At 43.4% G+C, this 23212-nt stretch overlaps 1 protein-coding gene across 3 annotated transcripts in view; it reads left to right on the top strand.

The window, feature by feature from the left end:
- FNIP2 (folliculin interacting protein 2) overlaps positions 1 to 23212 on the top strand; it is a 156418-nt gene that overhangs the window by 112179 nt on the left and 21027 nt on the right. For all 3 annotated transcript variants that reach the window (XM_030191601.1, XM_030191602.1, XM_030191600.1), the window contains 5 exons: positions 1117 to 1263; positions 1367 to 1536; positions 4460 to 5834; positions 11371 to 11527; positions 14258 to 14458. In XM_030191601.1, coding sequence (XP_030047461.1) covers positions 1117 to 1263; positions 1367 to 1536; positions 4460 to 5834; positions 11371 to 11527; positions 14258 to 14458 — 2050 coding nt within the window. The remainder of the gene's footprint in view (positions 1 to 1116; positions 1264 to 1366; positions 1537 to 4459; positions 5835 to 11370; positions 11528 to 14257; positions 14459 to 23212) is intronic.

Raw genomic sequence — 23212 nt, 5'->3', positions numbered from 1 at the left:
GGAATACATGTGGTTTTTGGTGGTCTCCTTGGAAGCTCTACATAACAGCTGAAGTGTTATACAGCTCCTCAGTCAGATAAGTGGCATTTATCTTAGTGTATATACAAAGTTAAGAACCACTGTTGGTGTGATGATTGAATGAGGGGGTTAACAGCTTTAATAGCACTTAAGAGCTATATCGGCTGAAACCACCGCTGAAAATTGAGCACTATATTATATTTTACAGTTAAGTATTTGAATATCGTTTGATTTAGTGTATATATATTTTTGGGTTATTTAAAGGCAGTCTCTTCATTTGATATTATTTTGTCAAGAGGAAGAGACAATTATATTAATAATCCTCATAATTTAATATTTTCTAGAGGCAACATGTGCCTTTTATAAAGTCAGTTTCTACAGTGATCCCTTACTCGCACACACGTCCTTTCATGCAAACGTACACCTGCTCCGAAGAAGGCAGGTGCACTTTATACATCTACATATGTACTTTTGTAAAACTGAAACTATTTCCTGGGAATGCCTGCACATGGATTGTGTAAAAGTAAATGTAATCTTGTAGTGTCTTTACTAACGTACTGTATGTGTACATACATGCAGTTTTATAAGAGCCATTTTTTTTGTTAAAAAACATGTTTTACACACACAAAATGCTTGATAAAATTACCCCATTATGTGCAAAGAAGCATTTTGTTAAAAAAAAAAAAATACTGGAAAATATTTTTGTAAGTTAATTACTCACTGATCAAATGAGTTTGAGTCATATGTATGGTTCTGTGTGTGTAGAAAGATGATGAAGACCATTCTTGGAATGTATGAATCTGTTTCTATCAAGGCACATACTGTGCTGCTGTCTGCAGAATAACTAATTTCAGCAGGATACCTAGTTGTGATAAAAACTTCCGCCATTAAAAAAAAAAACTCAGCAAATATTCTCTTTTTGATTTGGGGGATGTGTTTAAAGAACAAAAAAAAAACTTGGGTTTCTCTTATGAAAGTGAATTCTCCACCACAGTGCAAGTGACCCTGCATCTGTAATGGCTTCTGGACACTTGCATGTAATATACACATGTTCTGTTTGTGTCGTCCGGTTACCATTCATTCCTTTTTTACCTATAGGGAAACAGTCTGGAAGCTGTACTCTGCGCCAAGGATTGCAGAACCAGTGTGGCTTACTATGATGTCTGGGACATCTGAGAAGAATCAGCTGTGCCAACACTTCCTCAAAGAATTTGTGGTTTTGATAGAGCAGTTCAACAAAAACCAGTACGCCTAATCTCCTTGTGTTCAGTTTTTGTCTATTTGTTCACTTCAGTCTGTCAGTCGAAAACTAAAATTTACAGTGATCTGTTATATATATTGCTTTCAGTTTTTTATCAGCATTATTGACAGCGGTATTGACCTATCACTTGGCTTGGGTTCCAACGGTGATGCCAAATGATCATCCTCCCATAAAGGCCTTCTCTGAAAAACATACATCACAGTCCTTGAACATGTTGGCGAAATCCCATCCCTACAACCCTCTTTGGGCACAGCTAGGTTAGTATCTGAGTGTTCCATTTCCTGTCTCCCCCCCCCCCCAAAAAAAAAAAAATCTGCTTAGGCGAGGATGCATGAGGAAGACTCCACTGGTGGAAATCTTATGAAGATGCGGAAGGGGAGTGGCAAAGAAAGGAAAAACATTTGAGAATATCACAACGAGCGTGAGGCCACCCCCACCCACTCTTGACTAATTCTCTATTTACTTGTACATATGTAACACATTCAGTTAGCTTTGTGCTGCTGTGTCATTACCTTGTTTAGCTGTTTGCATATTGATCGGCCTTGCTGTTTGCTTCGTCTGTCATTGAAGCAATGTACCGAATCCCAGATCTAAAAGGGTCTCTTAAAATCTGATTCCTAGCTGCAACTGCGATGTATTTTGGAATAGAATTCCTAACCATGGTTAGAGAGAAGAGGCCTGTAGTAGGTTACGCTTGCTGTAATTTATGCACAGAGGACGTTGGTGAAATCTAAATTGGGAGGAATTAAACTGTGGAAGGGGCAAAAAGTGTCAGACTAGAAAGACATCTCTTCTCTATGTAGGTATTCTGAGAAGGAAAATAACTATTCTGATCATAGTTCTCCTGTACTTTTCGGTTGTAATTTGTACTTGTGCATAACTAATTGCAACATTATTTGAGAAGTCAACTTTTTGAATTAACATTTTAGCATTCACTGCTCCCCCTTCTGTTTCATATAATTTTATAGAATATAGTAGAATACAGTTTTTTTTCCCCAAAAAATGGATTTGATGGGGCCCGTCGCTTACCTGCTCCTCCTGCTATTACTGCTCCCCCCCCTACTCTGTGGAATTCACAGCTCAGATCAGAAAGCTGAATCAGTCTGCAGAGCATCCATGGTTCAGGTAGCTGATCTAAGCAATGAACTGTGTGTGAAGGAGGGTATTAGTGTCGGCAGGAGACACGAGTAAGAGAAAAAAATGGGATGGGGGCATAGTTGAGCTGCAGTGGGGGAAGGAGGTTGGGTTTGAGGTTACGGAATTTGCACTATCCAAGGGGAAATGTAGTTCGTTCAGAATGGGCTTGATGTTGATTAGTCTGAGTAAGCAGGGCTGTACTGTATTAGGTTAATACAGTTTTGAACAGCAATATCAAGTCAGTTTTTATAGACAAATTTGTGGATTACTTTCCACGAACTTCATCCCACAACACTGTTATCTTCCAAATAGAACCTGTCAATCTCTTTAGATAGTCCTTCATAATTTTCCAAAATAACCCTTAGAAGATCAGTGCTCCCACCAAGGGCCCCTTGTTTCACCTGATTACTAAGAATCAGCCATGTTTTTTCCCCCTGATGTAGCGATCAGGTGACAAAAGGACTCTTAGTGGGAGTGCAGATGTTCTAAGGACTATTTTGGAAAATGTTGAAGTACCCTCTAAAAAGATTGGCAGGTTCCTTCTGTTTGAAAGATAACTACTCTTAGTGCTTTGAGATGAAGTTCATTGAAAAAATTGCCTTCAGCAGTGAAGTGTGTAGAAAATATTAAAGACGTACTTACTCTTCCATGTGTTTATAGTGCACTGGAACTCCTTTTGGCAACCTTCAAAGAAATCTGGATTTTTGTGATAATTTATTAATGAATTTTGAATAATATATTATTGCTAAATTGATTACCGATGGAGTTTTTAGACCGATGATTGGAGATATAATGATCTTGAAGCCCTTATTGGATATATGGGTGTAGATCATAAGTTCAAAAGGTCTCTTCTGTCCTTCAGGTTCATTGTGTAGTATTTTATATGACAGCAACTACCAGCATATCAACAACAGAATTGTCAAATAGTGAACAAGTATCTCCTACGGCAACTAAGAACCCAAGCTTAGAGGAGACCCACCCATTGACCCAAGAAAGAGCAGGGCTCTACTACAGTTTGAGGGAGAGTTAGGCTGGGCAATTGCCATCCCTGTTTGAAAGTATTGCTTCATTATTTCAAATCAAAAATAATTCTTGTCAACCGCTATGTCCTCTTTGCAGAGTTCAATGTGGTGTACAATAAACATAAAAACATACAATAAAACAGGAACTCGTGCTAAAAGTTGGAAATTTCTTGCCAGTATTGCCTTTGAAAATCTTCAGTATTGGTTAATAGTCTAATAGTCTACAGTAGTTGTCTTCTACCCCGAGAGCTGTCTTTTCTCATCTTTGGACTATAGCGTAGTGCTGCCCTCTTGTGGATATGAAGATAGTAAAGTTCCTGTACCTTTTTAAGACCTTGAATTATTTACTATTATTATTAGCATTTGTATATAATGCATGGTCCTTAAGAGAACATGATTTAAAGGCTCTTTTCTTAATGTTTTGAGTAATGGTGCTGAAGACTCTTTTTCCCTAAAGTTGAGAGGTGTGGTAGCCGTGTTAGTCCACTCTTAAAGGTTAATAGAAATCAAACAAAATAAAACATGGAAAAGAAAATAAGATGATACCTTTTTTATTGGTATCACAATACATTTCTTGATTAGCTTTCGAAGGTTGCCCTTCTTCGTCAGATTGGAAATAAGCAAATGTGGTAGCAGATAGTATATATGAGAGAAACATCAAAGCATTACTTTGACAGTCTGACAGAGTGGGAGGGTGGGGGTATGCATGGGGACATCAAAGCATTTCATTGATATTCTAACAGGATGGGTGTTGGTAGGTGAGAGGAGGGTAATAAACAGAGAAATAAACAGAGAAATACAGCTTTATGGTTTATAATGGGTTAGAAAACCCAGATCCTTAAGTCCTGTTTGTTGGGTGTCAAAATATTCAATCATTCTTTTTTCAAAGGTCTTACGTTCCCTAAAGTTGAGTAATGATAGAATCTGCATATGCATATTTCTCTCTGTTCTTTTTATTTCTAATCTAAGGCTTGTTTGAAAGAGGTATACATTTCTCCTTTCTGTCTTTTTTTCCCCACAGGTGATCTCTATGGTGCTATTGGCTCTCCAGTCAGGCTGACTCGAACTGTTGTGGTTGGGAAGCGCAGAGAGTTGGTTCAGCGCATTCTCAACGTACTTACTTACTTTATAAGGTGTTCTGAGCTACAAGAGAACCAGCTGACTCAGCACAGACATGTGGAGGAAGGGGAACAGATTTTGAAAGAGACGAAGATCACGACTGCGCTGGAGAAGGGGCAGGTGGAAGAGTCAGAGTACGTGGTGGTCACTGTTAGCTGTGAGCCTGCTTTAGTGTCTCCAATCTTACCACGAAAGAGGAAGGGGCGCAGAGCAACAACTTCTGCAAGCAGCGACCCTGAAACTTGTGCTCTGAAAGAGTCGCCCCTTAAAGACGGGAAAGAGGAAATGAATGTCACAGTAGAGGCGGAGCAATGTACAAAGGGCTCCCTTCTCTCACCCAGGAGAGGTGTGTGCGACAACCTTGGCTTTTGTAGAGAATCTGCTTCTCTGCCGAAAGAAATTAAGAAAGAGACTGTAATCAGTATTACTGGAGCGATGACATGCAGACTACAGGGATTAAATAGGCCAGAAGATATAACGTCAACACGGGAAGATTACAGCCATACAGCGGTAGAATACAGTACATCAGAGAAGTGCCCAGAGAAGTCTTCAGCACTGCTATGTCCCAGCAGAGAAGCTCAGATGGGTGCCTGCCTAGGCAAGGTGATGTTCCAGATTGGAAGTTCACTATCGCCTGACTCCAATCTTGAGAGCCGCAGAAAGGAAATGGGTGAAAAAATAAAGGCTCTCCGCGAGCCACTGACGGTAAAAGATGTCCCACTGAGTCTTGCTAGTGAGGCATCTGCTGTTGCTCAAAGTGAGCCAGAGGTTTCCAATGTCTCACATGGGTCACACGCAAGGCAGAGAATTTGCTATGCACGGATTCCCTCCCTTGAGGATGCTGAAAGTATATTTGATGAGTATTTTACTGAGAATAACGGCATCGAAACAAATACAGCAGAGGATATTTCTGTGCCACCTGTCTTCTCTGGTGAACTTTCACGGGCTTCTGATAGTACAGTAAGAGGTAAAGCTTCCCAGGTACCACAGCACTGTAGGAAGCTTGGTCCTCAGGTTTCAGAGAGCGCTTCACCAAAGACTGCTAGTGTCAGTTCTGAAAGGCAGGTGTGTGGCAGAGCACTTGCTGCTATTGTCCCCCATGAGGATGCTTGGAAAGACAGTGCCTTCAAAAGTGAAAAAGGCATTCCTAGAAGTGAGAGTTCAGACAGCGCATTTGAAGACAGTGATGGCGAGAGGAGCTCGTCTTACCAGGATCAAGGTGATACCAGTGACAGGCATGAAGAGTCCAGAAAAGAAACAGAACTTCCTCTACCCAGGTAAGAGGATATTTGGGATTTAGCCTGGTCTGTGTGTTTGTGCTGAGAATTACATTTCTAGAGGTGCTTAAAGGGGGATTGTGAGGGAGTATATAAGAGGGTTCTGATCCTTCTTAACCATGTTCCCCCATCAGGCCACCTTGATAGATCTAGGGCTGGGGAACTTGGAAAAGAAGACATGGTCCATCCAAGGAAGGTAAAACAAAGTGAGGGAAAGATTAGAGGCCTAGACCAGGGAGAAATAGCTCTCCAAACACACTTCCACTAGGTATGTATGAGGCAGGGCTGCTGAGAGACCGAGCCAGGCCCGGGGCATGGCCGCCGCTGCTGGGCCCACCCCCACGGATTGCCACCATGCCCACCCCCCATCGCTGCTCCCCCCCCCCCCCCCCCCAGGATTGCAGCCACCTGAGTCAACTGGCAATACCTTGGCTGGTGGGGATCCCAAGGCCCAGCCAGCAGAAGAGTCATCTTCTCCACTCCAGCACTGCTGTTCTTCACAGTTCTGCCGCGTGGCCTTCCCCTGCGGCTGCTTTTTATCTCAGGTCTCGCATGCTCAGTTTCAAAACTGAGCAAGTGTACAGCGCTGCGTACGTCTAGTAGCGCTATAAAAATAAGTAGTAGTGGCATGCGTGCCTAAGGGGAAAAGCAGCCGCTTGGAAGGCAATGCAACAGTCAACTGTGAATATCTCTTCTGCCTGCTGTATCTGCTGGTCCTCCGGGTCCTCACCAGCCTCCGGCGCTGGAGTTTTCTCTCTCTTGCGCCTGTCGGGACGCAATCACCCAGGTCCCATCAGGAGCAGTAGAGAGAGACCCCAATGCCGGGCCCCCCCTTGCAGGCCTGGGCCTGTGGAATTTTGCCCCCCCCCCCCCCCCCCTCGAAGCCCCTGATACGAGGAACCCTTTTGTTGCTCAGCTATGGCTTGCCTGCAAAGTAGGTTATTGTTATAGGAGGAAAAAGTCTCAAGAAGCTGAAAAGGTTGCTGAAAGCTAAAAGCAGCTTGAGCAGGACTGCTTCATCATCGGCTTTAAGACGGCATAAAAAAACCCTCCTATTACATTCCTCCTGTTATTCAGTGTTATGGAAAGGCACTGTGCTCTGCTCCAACAGTATCGTTGTAGAACTCTATCCACAACAAAAATCTAACAGGCCTTAGCTTCAAGTCGTTCTTTCTTGCTCTCAGCTCTCACTTCACTCCTTGCTCTTCACGCTCCTCTCAATTCAACTGTCAGCCCGTTAGAGCAGAGCACAGTACCTTTCTATAACACTGAATAACAGGAGGAATTTAATAGGAGGTTTTTTATGCCGTCTTAAAGCCGATGATGAAGCAGTCCTGCTCAAGCTGCTTTTAGCTTTCAGCAACCTTTTGAGCTTCTTGAGGCTTTTTCCTCCTATAACAATAACCTGATTTAGTCAGACTTTTAGAGGACCCTCAAGCTATTAGTTATACATATTTGACTTCATAATATAGAGGGCTCTACCCTATTCTTTTCAATTTGCCTGCAAAGTAGGACATGCTCCCCTGTTTTTGTTAACATCCTAAATAAAGGGATTTTTGTATAAGCTAAGTCAGTTTTTCATTACAGGCCTCCCAGAAACCCAGTGCTCAAAATGTTTGCCTCCACTTTCTCAGGGTTCCATACTAAATGCTTAAGCTGTTGGTAATTCATTTTCTTAGTTAACCTACTTTATCAGATAATCCTATCTGGAATGCATAATCTGATTTAAACTGTGATTTGGGCAGTGGTGGCTTTAATTTAAAATGAGCAGTATACATTATAAATTCCTAAATCCTGTAAAAACTGCAAGGCTGGTATTCAAAAGCATTTATGCTGTTAGTGGAGGTACTGACTGAATAAATGCTTTGTAGAAAAAAAATCTGATGGGTCTCGGTATAACTTCGTTTTGTTTGCAATATGGCCAAAGTTTTTAATGCATCCATAAAACAAGAATGACGAAGGGGAAGCTGATGAATCTATACAGTACAGTGCTTCATACTGTAGGAAGGTGGGGGGTGGTGGGGCAGTCCGCCCCGGGTGCACGCCGCTGGGGAGGTGTCGGCTCCGCTGGTTCCCTGCTCCCTCTGCCCCGGAACAGGTTACTTCCTGTTCCGGGGCAGAGAGAGCAGGGGACCAGGAGCCGACGCAGCTCCCAGCGATGTGCACTCGGGGCGGACTGGTCCTCCCGCCCGCCCCTTTTCCTATGGTAGTGGTAAGAGTGCGCGCCGAGGGGGAGGGTGCGCCGTGCTGTACCTGGGGGGGGGGGGGGGCGGCGACCCGCCCCGGGTGTCAGCTGCCCTTGCTACGGCACTGCTTCATACAGTTTTCATATTCTGATGATTAAAAAATACAATTTTAATACATTAAAATAGTTGTTTGTCTATTAGGACTTATTTACCACATTTTTGAAGGAATTCACTCAAGGTGGTGTACAATAAGAATAAATAAAAACATAAGCAATAGGCAATTACAGCAGTAAAAATATTCAAATAATACAAAGTATGGCATAGTATACTACTTCACTGATCTTTTCAACATAGTCTACACTTTGTGTGAAATTATAAATATTCAAAAAGTAATTAAGACTGAAAAAGCAAGTAGGTCTTCAATGCCTGGAGATTTACGTAAAGATGAGTTCTTTATAGCCCATAACGTTTCTTCCTCTGTAATTGATAATGAGAGCTTCTGTTTGAAATAGATGGTAGCGGCGTAAGATCCAGAAACTGGTGTATCTGGGAGGTTGAGGTAGTGTGCTCCAGGCTGTATGGGTCAGAATCTTTGTACATCAGGTGGCTCACATGGAAGAGTATACAAAACTCACAGAAAAAAAATACACTGGGGTTGTGGAATGTAAGGGGGGGCTTTACTCATGTTTGAAAATATTATTTTTTCTATAAATATTGGAAGTGAGAAGCAGGTACATCTCAGTCTTTACAAAGTATTAAATACAAATTTCTACCTTTGTTGTCTGGGAATTTGGCTGGTCCCAGTCTTTTTTTCCATGAGTAAGCCTTACAAATTCTTTTCCAGGTTGGCCTTTCCATTTCTTCTCTACATCTGTTTGCACTGATCTTGCATTTTACATCTCCACTATCAAATAGCTGTGTATAGAGCTGCCATGTGATTCAGTTCCAGAAGGGAGATTTTTCAACCAGTTCCCCAGGATCAAAGTCCACCACCCTAACCACTAGGCCACTCCTCCACTCCACTGCACTCAGCACAAGCCTACCTGGTCTCCTCATCTCCCCCTTTTCTTGCATCTGCCGTCCAGGTGTCCCCATCTCTCCCTTTTTCTAGCATTGCCCTGTGTACCCATCTTCGCCTATTTTCCAGCACTACCCCTGTGTTACCATCTTCTCCCTTTTCCAGCATTACCTATTTGTCCCCATCCCATTTCTTCTCTACATCTGTTTGCACTGATCTTGCATTTTACATCTCCACTATCAAATAGCTGTGTATAGAGCTGCCATGTGATTCAGTTCCAGAAGGGAGATTTTTCAACCAGTTCCCCAGGATCAAAGTCCACCACCCTAACCACTAGGCCACTCCTCCACTCCACTGCACTCAGCACAAGCCTACCTGGTCTCCTCATCTCCCCCTTTTCTTGCATCTGCCGTCCAGGTGTCCCCATCTCTCCCTTTTTCTAGCATTGCCCTGTGTACCCATCTTCGCCTATTTTCCAGCACTACCCCTGTGTTACCATCTTCTCCCTTTTCCAGCATTACCTATTTGTCCCCATCTCACCCCTTTTTCACCATTGTCCCCATATCTCCATTCCCCTTTCCAGTGGTGCTCCTTTGTGTCCCTATCACCTCCTCCCCTTTTCCGTAGTGCCCCTCTGTATCTCTATCCCCCTCCTTTTCAGTAGAGCCCCTATCTCCCCCCCCCCTTTTCAGTAGTGCCCCTGTGTCCCCATTTCTTCATTTTCCAGCACTGCCTCTTTGCGTTCCAGTGGCCCTCTGTTCTCCACTTCCTGTCCAGTATTGTGGATAAAGGTGAGCCAGTTGATATTGTGTATCTGGATTTTCAGAAGGCATTTGACAAAGTACCTCATGAAAGACTCCAGAGGAAATTGGAGAGTCATGGGATAGGAGGTAGTGTTCTATTGTGGATTAAAAACTGGTTAAAAGATATAAAACAGAGAGTAGGGTTAAATGGTCAGTATTCTCAATGGAGAAGGGTAGTTAGTGGGGTTCCCCAGGGGTCTGTGCTAGGACCGCTGCTTTTTAACATATTTATAAATGACCTAGAGATGGGAGTAACTAGTGAGGTAACTAAATTTGCTGATGACACAAAGTTATTCAAAGTCGTTAAATCTCGGGTGTATTGTGAAAAATTACAAGAGGACTTTATGAGACTGGGCATCTAAATGGCAGATGACGTTTAATGTGAGCAAGTGCAAAGTGATGCATGTGGGAAAGAGAAACCCGAATTATAGCTACGTCATGCAAGGTTCCACATTAGGAGTCAGACCAAGAAAGGGATCTAGATGTTGTCGTTGATACATTGAAACCTTCTGCTCAGTGTGCTGCTGCGGCTAAGAAAGCAAATAGAATGTTAGGTATTATTAGGAAAGGAATGGAAAACAAAAATGAGGATGTTATAATGCCTTTGTATCACTCCATGGTGCGACCGCATCTCGAATATTGTGTTCAATTCTGGTTACCGCATCTCAAAAATAGATATAGTGGAATGAGAAGGGCAATGAAAATGATAAAGGGGATGGGACGACTTCCCTATGAGGAAAGGCTAAAGCGGCTAGGGCTCTTCAGCTTGGAGAAAAGGCGGCTGAGGGGAGATATGATAGAGGTCTATAAAATAATGAGTGGAGTTAAATGTGTAGATGTGAAGCGTCTATTTACGCTTTCCAAAAATACAAGGACTAGGGTGCTTATATCAGGGGCATGCAATGAAGCTGCAATGTAGTAAATTTAAAACAAATCAGAGAAACTTTCTTCACTCAACTTGTAATTAAACTCTGGAATTCTTTGCCAGAGAATGTGGTAAAGGCGATTAGCTTAGCGGAGTTTAAAAAGGGTTTGGACGGCTTCTTAAAGAAAAAGTCCATAGAGCATTATTTAATGGACTTGGGGAAAATCCACTATTTCTGGGATAAGCAGTATAGAATGTTTTGTCCTTTTTTGGGATCTTGCCAGGTATTTGTGACCTGGATTGGCTAGTGTTGGAAACAGGATTCTGGGCTTGATGGACCTTTGGTCTTTCCCAGTATGGCAATACTTATGTACTTATGTAAGATGAATTTTCAGCTGAAAACTTACGCTGCTAAGTTGGGCTGCAAATAGGGCACATATTTAGGAGCCTAAACTTATAAGCTTTGGGGTTTTTTTTTTTAATGAATATCAACCCCTCCCCCCCTTTTTTAAACTCTTTGTAGGATAAGTGGCTTATTCTGTGCCCTTCCAAATCTACCTTGGTGGGGTTGCACATATTACATGTTGATTGTCCAGTCCCACCATGGGGCTTGTGGCAAGGGGTGTTTAATTGTGTTTCTTTAGATTGCTGCTTTGCATTTCAGGTCTAATACCATCAGCAGTCCCAGTGTGAAAAACTTCGGAAAGTCCCTCTTCGGTGGTTACTGTGCCACGTACATGCCTGATCTCGTGTTGCATGGAACAAGCAGTGATGAGCAGCTGAAGCAGTGTTTACTGGCTGACCTGGCCCATGCAGTGCATGTAAGTTAGTCTGACTTTGGCTCAAGGACTTACGGAGGTTTACATTGAGCATACATCAGTTAAGTAACTTATCAGTTGATCTCGTACTGCGATTCAGATGGTAAATTTTCAAAGCAATTGCAAGAGATGTTTCCTTATTCAGCGCTTTATAAATCATGGTGAGTAAGCCAGTGTAACTCCTTACTGGCCAAATGCTGATTTCTGCTGTTAGGGCACATTAAGTGCAAAAACTTAACGAACTTTAGTAAAAGACCCCCTTAATGCTCACTAAAAGATCCTTTTACTAGTGAGCTAAAATCTGGGCTTAACGGAACTTTCCCACACACTAAGCCCAGATTTAACGCAGCACATTTTTTGGACTTTTTTGTTTTTTAGTTTGCATGTCATGCAGTATGTTCCCATATTTAATGCGGGAGCACTTGCTGCTTCCTATTTAGAAGATGCTAAATGTTCCTGTGTTAATTCTGCATTAACTAGTTAGCATGCAATAACCATAATTCACTAGCTGGTTAACCCTTTCATGTACATTCTTCATCCATGAAATACCATCTCCAAAAAATATTTTTTTAAAAATAAGTAACGTGTGAGTTAACCATGCAAACAGGCGAAATATTGTAATTTGCTTTAATGTGTTTACAAGCCCTGTTTTCTTGTGCTAACACTGTGTTAAGAGCTTAATACCTTTAAGAAAAGGGCCCCTAATTGACATGACATGTATTAATTTGTGGGTTAATGTGTTAAATCACACTAGCATGCACTAAAGTTTTGAAAGTGTCCTGTTGAACTGAATGCATGTTATGTTTCAACAATTTTTTATTGATGAGGTCACATGGTATACAATTCCATCTCAGTCAATATAAATCGTATAACAGCAAAGTCTAGTACATATTACTAAACCTGAAATGTCCAACATCAATGTTTTCCAAACTTTTCTCCCCTATCCCTTCCTTCTTGTCTACTCCTATATCTATAATATGTACATGTATAATTACTGTGCAGTTGCATAACTATTAACAATAAACTTTTATATGAAACGCCAATATTTATAACTCATGTTTTACTCAGTGTATTATCCCAACAATATTTACTGGTGGGCCCTCTTAATGTGCTCCTTCAAAGGATTGTTCTCCTATCTAATAATACACATGTCCCTCTATTATGCATTGAGCATTACCCTTCCCACTCCTATACCCCCCTCCCCCCCAACCTCCCTCCCCCTCTACTCGCTTAAAATGTTCTCTAAACATCATGGTTAATTACCTCTACTTCTGCACATGCTATTCCTACCAGAGTGTAAAATATTGGTCTTGCTTCTTTTGGCACTGTGCTCCTCTTATAATAGGGGCACATTATTGAGCACTGCGCTTCTCGCTTTCTGTGAGATACTGTGTAAATATCTGTTCCAAATTGAAATAAAGGCTTTTCTTTTCTTTGGGATGCCGCATGCTGCTCTAGCCTCCCATAACATCAACTCATGAAATTTATTCCTCCAAAACCAGATGGTGGGTGGTTCCTCTTGCAACCAATGCCTCAGTATACATTTTTTCCCCACTGCATATGCCTTACCCAGTAATAGATCCATGTTCTTGTTTGATAGCTCATAGGCCCCCCTTTTGTTTAATAACACCCCTCTCTACGAGGGAATTAGTCTGTGGCCTATGAGAGTCTCAAGTTAATTATGGATCCTTTTCCAGAATATTTTCACTTTGATACAACTCCAAAATGCATGCAGAAGTGTATTTCTCCCTTGTCTACACTTTACACACTGAGCATCCGGTGCACAGCCCGCTCTTGCTGCCTGTGTTTGTGCCATGTATCCCCTATGTAATATCCTATACTGGCTATCCTGTAGCTCTGCCCCGCTAACTTGCCTGGGGATATCTTTTATCAATTTTGCAAAATTTACTCCCTTCAATTCATATCCCAGGTCTTTGCTCCAAGCCTCTATGAGTGCTCCATAGTTTCGGGGCGGACAGAGCGACAGCAGGGCCCGGTGCAAACTAGATATGGAAACGTGACCATGTGCATCCCCTTTTAAGAATTCTCTGAGTTTTTGTCCTAATTTTGTGCCCAATGCCTCTTGATCTAAGCTGTACCAATAGTGATGTAATTGTCTGTATGTAAAGTGATCTTTGTTAGTTAGAGAAAGTCTCTGCCTTAGGTCTTGAAATGTATACAAACCTCCTTCCTCATTTACTATGTGTTCCATTAGGCTGATTCCCATGTCTGCCCATCTCTTAATTAACCCAGCCTCCAGTCCAGGTGGAAAATCTCCATTCCCCCGGAGTGGAAGTTGATCGCTAATATTTGGGTTTTGATTCCAAACTGTCATAAGAAAGCGCCAGACCTGTCTTAAAAGTAGTAACAGAATACTTTTCTTGCATGTTGGCGGTAAACTTTGTGATTGGGCCTGTATTAGAAAGTTTACATGCCAAGGGTGATATAGTGCCTGCTCCCAACTGACTGGAGTAAATTGTTCTATATTAAGTATCCAATCCCGAAGGTGCCTCAGTAGACATGCTTGATTGTACCGTCGAAGATTTGGGAGACCCAATCCTCCCTGCTCCCAGTTATCATATAAATATTCTAATCGCATCTTTGATTTCCCCCCCACCCCCCAGAACTGAATGCATGTTAATGAATCTATGTCAATGTGGCGTACTATTTGTAAAATGTTGACTGTGTATACTGCATGCTTTTACCATGGGTGACCACTTTTATTCCTTCTAGCGTCCGGTGCTGGATGAACCCATTGCAGAAACTGTCTGTATCATTGCGGACACTGATAAATGGAATGTCCAGGTGGCTACAAGTCAGAGGAAGATCACCGATAACATGAAATTGGGGAAGGACGTTTTGGTCTCAAGTCAAGTGTCTAACTTACTTCAGTCCATCTTACAGCTTTACAAGCTCAATCTTCCTGCTGCCTTTGTGAGTTAACTCTTAGAAGTCTGTGCTGGACGCAGTGCATGTTGCGTACTAAAAAGACATTTTTCAGACACCTGCCTGAGTTCATAGTACATTACTTTAAGTCCAGGAGATGTGTGCTCCTTTTATAATGTGCAGGAAAGGGGATTTGGGCTTAACTCATGTTTGTGGTAGTAGCTTAAAGCGAATTAAATTTGGTTACAGTAGGTATTTTTCTTTCCTCAGTTTGTACTTGAGGCAATGGGAGAGTTAAGTGACTTGCTGTAAGCACTAGGTTAGCTCTTCCATGGATGAGCCTGGGTTAGTGAGTTATGTAGAGATAAGCGAAGAGCAGGGAGAGAGCACTGGCAGAGAATTAGAGAAGCCCAGAAAAAGGGGTGCAGGGAACCAAACACTCCCACAGAGTCCAAACCAGATCAAAGATTAGGGGTGGAAATGACCAACTCAATGAAGCAGGATGAAAGCACAAGACCTTCATTAAGCATAAGATGCTGTAGACTTGGTTTGAAGTTGTTCTAGCAGTATTCACCAATGCTGCAAAATCATGATGTGGTTGTGGAGAAACTGGACTCCTGATGAAGGCATTTAGGCCGAAACACGGACCATGTTGAGTCCATCTTCAGTCAGCTGTTCTGTATTCATATGTGCTGTCTCCAAACAAGTGTCATTGCATATACTTATATACTTAATAAATGACTTATGCTTTCATCCTGGTTCATCGTATTGGTCATTCCCACCCCCTGCCTTTGACGAGGGAATTAGAGTAGAGCAAAGAAGAAAAGATTAATTTGGGGAAGGCTTATTGAAGGTGATATGTTGAAGTCAAGTCCGTCAAAATACAGGAAACTTGGATAGTATGGGGGAAGAAGGACCAAAGGGCGAAAAGAATTTAAAATCGGAGAAAGCCATCTAGAATGAACTGAATGAAGTAATGAACAAAGAAGCAGTGACCAAACATACTTGGCTGTTAAAATTTTTTTAAGAAAAAAAAAAAAAAGTTACATGCAGAGTTTGGCTTTTGGTTTTTCATTTTTGTTTTGATCTGTTTTTAGTTTCTGATCATTTATTCTGTATTTAGGATCTGTTTTATGCCTCATGTCATAGGGATCCCCAACCCTGCCCAGTGCTGAAAGACATTTGATGTTACTGCTCCCCTCAAATGTGTGCCCTCAGCCCTTGCATCTCAAACTCTGGCCTTGTTTCTGTGTAGGGATCTGTAGTAGTCCAGCTTGTTCATTTTTCCCAATAGATGTGTTGATGTTCTAGGGCCTCCTGCAATATCTGCAGTGCTGCCTTCTCCTAGGTAAGGTCCTTGTGTGAATTCTAGGAGTTACTGCTGTTGTGGTATGGTAGACTTATTCTGTAGTTCCTGAGTGAATTTCGTATCTTGTATTTCACAGTACACTAGAGAGGTTTATATTGCTATTACTGAGATGATCCTAGAATCAGAATTTTTTTTTTTGCATGTTGGTGTGGTGGGGGGGGGGGGCACGTCTGTGGATTCAGAATATACTTCAGTGTGAAGTCGTTGATCAGTATTGTATTATTGTATCAGAACCTACAATATTAAAATTGTGAATGACGTGTGCATTGCATGATATGGTAGACTCCTGTCATAGACTGAAAGATATCCAGACTCGTAGTCGCTCCCTGCACTGCTCAGAAGGAACTGGAGCAAGGGCTCTGCATATGGATACCAGTTGAGGTTTGAAGAATTGCTTCAGGGACTGACTGGAATTTTAGATTTGATTACTTGCCCCTTTCAAACCCAAGCTCGAGGCTTGTTGCATTTCATGTACAAGTAGATATTTCCCATCTGTTTGTTATAGGTTTTCTCCCATTTAGTGTATGTGGGAAAAATGCTTAGTAAACAAGGCCTTAAGTTTGGAAGGTGAAATCACTTGCCCAAGGGCTCAGCGTACCAGTGTTTGTGATGTGCCTCCTGGTAGACACTTTCCTCCTAATACACCCCCTTGCAAAGGGTAGAGGCCTGTTCCCTAGCGTCCCACAGATCAATCCAGAGACTTGTGGGTTATGTCCCTCTACCTACAGGTGGAGATAGAGAGAACTTCAGAGGTTTACTATATGTGGTCATGTGCAGTCACCCTTAACTTCAGTATTCTCTCTATCTAGCAGGTGGATGGTCATATCTGTGCAGCTGTGGATTGATTGGCTCCTTGCCTGGTCCACTGGGTCTAGTCGAGCTTCTGGAGTCTGAAGTGTCCAGGTCTTGGGACTTGGGTGCACACCTGGTGGTGCCAGGTCTCTCTCTTCCTCCCCCATCAACCCCTCCTCTCTGCCTGACTGGGGTTTGTGGTTCACTCTCCTGACTTTAAAAGGAGTCTGAGGTTTCTTTTGCTCCGACGTCCTCTCCTGCCTTAAAAAAAAATCTTCTCAGTTTGATTTGTCCAGCACGGCAAGCTCATGCCGGTTTGCAGTACCAGCTGAATGGTGTGAGGATCGACTTGGCATGCGACAGCGATTCCCGAGGGGGTGAGTAGTCATTATCCTATCTGCGCCGGTGGGGCAGAGCAAAAGCGGCTCCCAGTGTGGGAGCCACTGGGCTGCTGCAGTTTCCCTTGCTGGAGATCCACTGTACAGCCCAACTCCGTGGAGTGGGGTGCTCCTTCCCTCCCGGCTCATTTTGGTGGGCGCAGGGCAGTGAGGATTGAGGGTGCCATCTTTATTGCTACTCCACATGGCAATGCTGAAGCCCCAGCGCTCCCCTGGGGCCTGATTTGCTTGTGATTCAGGCAGTTTTATATGTAGGCTTTTCAGAAATGTGACTGGGGAACTGGGGAGGAGGATCACTCCCAGTTTCTTCATATTTGATATTTAAGGGCTTCTAAGAAAGGAGGTCTGGGGTGGTTTGCAGACTTCTGTGGGAGTCCTCGGGTCTCCCACAGCTTTGAGTCTCCCGCAACTTTCCAGGGGCGAGGTCGGAGACCTATTAGTCCCCTGCAGCTGTTCTGCGGCAGCGAGAGCCTTAAGCTGCAACTTGGAAAGTACTGACTATCTGAAAGTCTTCTGGTAGAGATGCCTGTACTTCACTAGGTGATTTACACTAAGAATATTTCTGAGCCCTCCTTGAGGAGGTTCAGGGTGTGTGTACATCATTAATGGAGGGGAGCACGTCAGACTCCGAACTGGATTCAACGAATCAGCAGCGTTACTTACAGCATGGCCACGGAGGAGTCGGAGGAAGACGAAATATGAAGACTTCGGGTTGGACCTCGGCTGGTGGCCGCCAGCAAAAGTAAGCAGCGGGGGAGAGTTGACGGTGGGGAGGGGGGCCAGGGCGAAATCTGCGGGGGCCCAGGCCCCTGTGGCCCCACGCAGATACGCCCCTGATCAGAACTCTACTGTACTAAAGACTGCCCTTCTCTCTCTCTTTTTGCACACTGATACTGGCCACACCTTTGCATCCTAGCCTCAGCTACCCCGGTATCTGCAGCGTACCAGGTACCTCTAATTGCTTCTATGGTATTTTTGGCATCTTTTCATGGTATGGGGTACCTAAATTTCATGAGGAGAGATCCAGGAACTACTTCAGTGTAGAGGTAGCTTAATAGTTGTTGCAATCAGCTGAGAGTAAGCACAGAGCTCAAGGGGTGCTGCTTCACAACCCACTGCAGCTTGCTATCTGTAGTGCGCAATGGTGCAACAGCCATATTCTGCTACACCTTCTGTCTCTGGTTCTCAGCCACACTTGTAGGCTCCAATGCGCAGCAGTTATAGTGCACAGTCACACCAGCCAGTTATTGTCCCTGTCTGCAAGAAGTTAGCACTGGTTTAGGCATTAGACCACTGATGTGGCTTCCAAGTCACATTTGGCAACCTGCCTTTTGGAAGTAATCTTGGGACTGGAGAAGATCTAGGGCAGTTTAGTAAAGACCTGAGGGACTTCCAAGTCTCGGAGATTGCCAGGGGACGCGTTTAAGGATGATTTTTAATCCGCTTGGTTTTGTTGTAGGTTTTGTGGGGCCAGGAAAACCACTTTCAGGGTTTCAACTTCTACGACAAGCCACCTGGCTGCTGGTAGGATGAGCTCTGTTTCAACTCCAGGTCAACCTATGCCTGCTGCATCTTCCAATGATGGAGTCTGTTCACTCCTCAGGCAGGACTCCTGTACTGGTTTCAGGAGGAGTGGACCAAGATTACCTACTACTACTACTTATCATTTCTTTAGCGCTACAAGGTATACGCAGCTCTGTACACCATACACAAACAAGACAGTCTCTGCTCAAAGAGCTTACAGTCTAGATAAGACAGGTAGACAGAACAATTAAGTGAAAGGGAATAAAGAGGAGGATAAAAGGACAAGGCAAGTGAGTAGTGGTTAGGAGTCAAAAGCAGTAGTAAAGAGGTGGGCTTTAAGTTTAGACTTGAAAACGGCCAAAGACGGGGCTAGACGTACAGGCTCGGGAAGTCTATCCCAGGCGTGAGGTGCAGCAAGATAAAAGGAACGGAGTCTGGAATTAGCAGTAGAGGAGAAGGGGACAGATAAGAGAGATTTATCTACAGAACGGAGTACCCGAGGGGGGGTGTAGGGAGAGACAAGAGTGGAGAGGTATTGGAGAGCGGCAGAGTGAATGCACTTATAAGTCAATAAGAGAAGTTTGAATTGAATACGGAAACGGATAGGGAGCCAGTGGAGTGACTTAAGGAGAGGGCTAATGTGAGCATAGTGACTTTGGCGGAAAATGAGTCGCGCAGCAGAGTTTTGGACTGATTGAAGAGGAGAGAGATGGCTAAGAGGGAGGCCGGTGAGAAGCAGGTTGCAATAACCACGCAACCTAAAAGCGACCTACTTCCATAAACTACTAAAGACCCATCTCTTCGACAAGATATACCACAAAGATCAAATCATGTGAAACGCATACATATATCCAGAAATGTTAGTAATGCCTTCTATTATATTACTATCATATATTCCATTACCATGCAATCCAGCATCCTTCTGTAATACCAAATGTCTATTCTCTTCTCGTTTCCATTATCCATGATGTTTTGTAAGCCACATTGTGCCTGCAAAGAGGTGGGAAAATATGGAATACAAGTGCAATAAATAAATAAGAGTGTGGATAAGGGTTCTGGTAGAGTACTCAGAGATGAAGGGACGGATTTTGCTGATGTTATAGAGAGAGAAACGACAGGTTTTGGCAATCTGCTGAATGTGAGCAGAGAAGGAGAGAGAGGAGTCAAAGATGACCCCCCCCCCCCCCCCCCCCCCCCAAGATTACGAGCTGAGGAGATGTGTCTTAGTTTTTCTATCGCACAGTTACAACCTGGACTTCACTACATATTTTTCCTTGAGTCTATCATATAAGCTCAAACACCGTCGGGCAGTTCTTGCCACCTTGCCAACGTTTCTTCCTTTAGGCACAGTCGAGTCTGTCCCCAGTTGCAATTGGGGAATGGGAAGTTGTTTCCTTTGCTTTGTAGTTCCAACCAGGGAGCTTCCTTCCAGCAGAGTTTGGACATCATAAGAGTCTAGGGTGTTTACGGTTCAACTTTTCACAATGGGAAGCTTGCAGTGTGTAATAGTTCTCTCTGGTGAGGAGAGTTTCTAGCCTCCCTGGACCTCAAGGAAACTTACTTTAATATTCCCAGTGCTCCTTGCTGCAGAGGGAGCTTAGCGATTTATGACCATGTCATTCAGCCTTTCCATGTTGCTGAGGACATTTTTGCAAGGTCATGGTGGTAGTGGCAGCTTTCCTTCATGTGGGTGGATTGCAGTTTCATCCATACCTCGTGACTGGATGATTTGCGGCTCTCTTTATCAAGAGACTCTGCAAACGTCATCCAAGATACCTACTCGTCTTCAGTTCGTAGGATTGGTAATCAGTGTCACCAAGAGTTAGCTGTTTCCCTTACAAATCTTGGCTTATTGGGGCGTGCTGTTCCATATAGGCTTGGGAAGTCCTTTCTTTTGCTCCTCAGCAACAGATGCCAACCCAAGTCAGGTTTTACTTTTATATTTCCCTACCAGGTCCAGGATATGGGAATAGGTTCAAGTTATGGGCACAAGGTTCCTTGGACCATTCCCCCATGGGCCTGAGTCCATATCAGACCACTTCGGGGTTCCTTCTCTGCTTTGGTCCCCATCTGTATGGTTCCCTTCAAGCCAACTTCGTCTCAATGGGTGATTTCAACTCAGCTTTCAGTTCTCTCTCCCTGGAGGTGGCTATCTGCAGCTTGTAGGCTGCTAGGGTGTGGAGTAGCTGGTGACAACAGATTTCGGATCCCTTCCAGAAGGCAGACAGTCAACCACCTCCTCACTTGCCAGAAGTAGAGTCGAGGCCAGTTTTCTTCTATGATTTGTTTCGGGCGTCAGACGTTTTTGACGGTCACAGCCTTTTATTTGATGTGGTTGCTCTGCTGGGTGGTGAATGCAGCTTCTAACGATGGCTGGTTCAGCTCACTTTTCATGGCAACTATTGTTTGAGGACTCCATGAAGTTGGTTGAAGACCTGGATGACTTATAGTCTCAGCATCTTCCTAAGGACATGTCTACAAGTTCTTTTCAGTCGGGTCAGGCTCGTAGCGGTTTTGATGTCAAGAGGAGCAGACCTTTTGTAGAATAGGCGTCAGTGTGAAGCTGAAGAGCTGTATCGCATAAGTGCCATTTTATTCAAAATCCTTTTAGGGGAGCAGCTGCTCCCCTTGCAGCTCACCTAGCTACGTCTTTGCATAGTGGGGCAGTGCCTGCGATGACCCACTGAGCAGTGACTTCCTACATAGCCTTATGCACTGCTAAAGACTGTAGCGGATTAGCAGATGTAGTGGTGGCAGGATCAGAAGCAGACAAATTCAGAACGTGGAGAGCCTTAGGTATATAGGAAGGTGGCAACTCCTTATGAAACACCTACACTGAGGTAGGATCATCAGATTCCTGACCTGCTGAGCATAAATGCCTCCCAGCCTACCCTCATGTTGTCTTCTGGCTGGTCACAAGAAAGGGGATCTGGCTTCAAGAGCTGCAGTGGCCATTGGCTGAGAGAGGCAATTTCTTTAACTGGCCTCTGTATGGGACAGTCTCTCCTGTTGTTGGTGGCAGCTCTTTCTTCCAGAGCACAGTTGACTTCCGCTTCCGTGACTGCCCTTTGTAGTTCGACCACTTGGTCCTCTGTCCTGCCGTGGATGGCTTTTGCAGATCGCCTACTTGATCTGCTATCCTTCCCTTGCCAGGCTTTGCAGGCTTGGCGTGGCAGCGCTAGGCATTCCAGATTTGACATGGCAGCATATGTAACCATGGCCTGTGTATCATTGCTCCAGTCTGCTGAGGTTGTAGTACCCCGCCCCACTTGAGGACTGCTTTAGTACATCCCACAAGTCTCTGGATTGATCTGTGGGACACTATGGAAGGTAAAATTAGTTCTTACCTGATAATTTTCTTTCCATTAGTCCCAACAGATCAATCCAGAGGCCCGCCCTTTATTGATCTGGGTTGAGTGTTTTCTTCTAGTTGCCTCAGTTTCATCAGATTCCTTCATTTGTTTTTTGGCTACAAAAAAAAAAAGGCAAATCAAAACATAAAGGAAACCTTTTGTTACCCTCCCGCAGGAGCGGTTGAGGAGCCTACATGGGCTTTATGCAAGAAGGAGAGGACTTCCTCTTTCGTCTTCCATTGCTTTGGTATCGAAGTACTGAAGTTAAGGTGACTGCACATGACCACATATAGTAAACCTCTGAAGTTCTCTCTATCTCCACCTGCTGGTAGAGGGACATAACCCACAAGTCTCTGGATTGATCTGTTGGGACTAATGGAAAGAAAATGATCAGGTAAGAACTAATTTTACCTTTTGTTGGCAGACCTGTGGGATTTTGGACAATTGGTGGCATTTGTATCAAATGTCTAGTGCCCAGTTGTAGCCAGGTCTGGTTTGGTGCAATGTTTGCTAGCCATTTGAAAAAAGTGGCATGAAGAAAAGGGTATTTTTTTGTTGTTGACTTTCTTAGGATACAGTCTTCTTTAGAACTGTTTTGTTAACCTTTATAATAATTTGTTATCATAATCTGTGGAACTGTGGCTAACAGAATAAAAATCTTAAATGCTAAGAGTGGAAGTGAGCACATTTAGGGATTGTAGCGCTATAGAAATAAGTAGTAGTAGTATTGGAGCAAACTGAGATGGGTGCCATGGATTTAATTTCTCTTTGTTTTCTTCTAATTTTTCTTCCTGTTTTTTTCAGCAGGTATGCTTTTTATGGCTTGCTTGAATTGAGGAAATAGATTGGGAAACTGGCATGCTTATGTTCTGTTAGTTGTGGCTATAGTATCCCATACAGCTGTTAGCATCCCTATCTATTTGACAGCACAACTTATGTCCAAAGATTATAGGGTCACATGCTCTGACCTCAGCTGATATTCACTGGGTACATCCCAGTACAATCCAAAAGGGGGCAAATAGTATCTGGCTGCATCTCTCAATGAAGTTACCTCACTTGAATGTCCAGCAGAGCTGGGAAAGACATTGCTGGAATGTATTCTCCTACACAATCATCTCATGTCCCGAAAGAAGATAAAAACTTTCTTGTTTAAGAAATAGGTAGAAATCCAACTATAATACAAATCTCAGAAGCAACCATTGTAACTCTGAGGAATGTTCTGATCTCTAAATCCCTATAAGAAGTTTGCAAACCGCTTAGAACTGAAAAGGTGTTAGTGGGATATAAGCCAAAATGTAATGTAATGTTATCTGGTCTTATGTTCTGCAAAAAGTTCTTGCAATTTCATACTCACCTGTCCTGCTTC

Source organism: Microcaecilia unicolor, chromosome 2 (assembly GCF_901765095.1).
Source record: "Microcaecilia unicolor chromosome 2, aMicUni1.1, whole genome shotgun sequence".
Classification (NCBI taxonomy): Eukaryota; Metazoa; Chordata; class Amphibia; order Gymnophiona; family Siphonopidae; genus Microcaecilia; species Microcaecilia unicolor.
The sequence above is the reverse complement of the archived record's forward strand: the minus strand, read 5'-3'. Positions and strand labels throughout refer to the sequence as shown.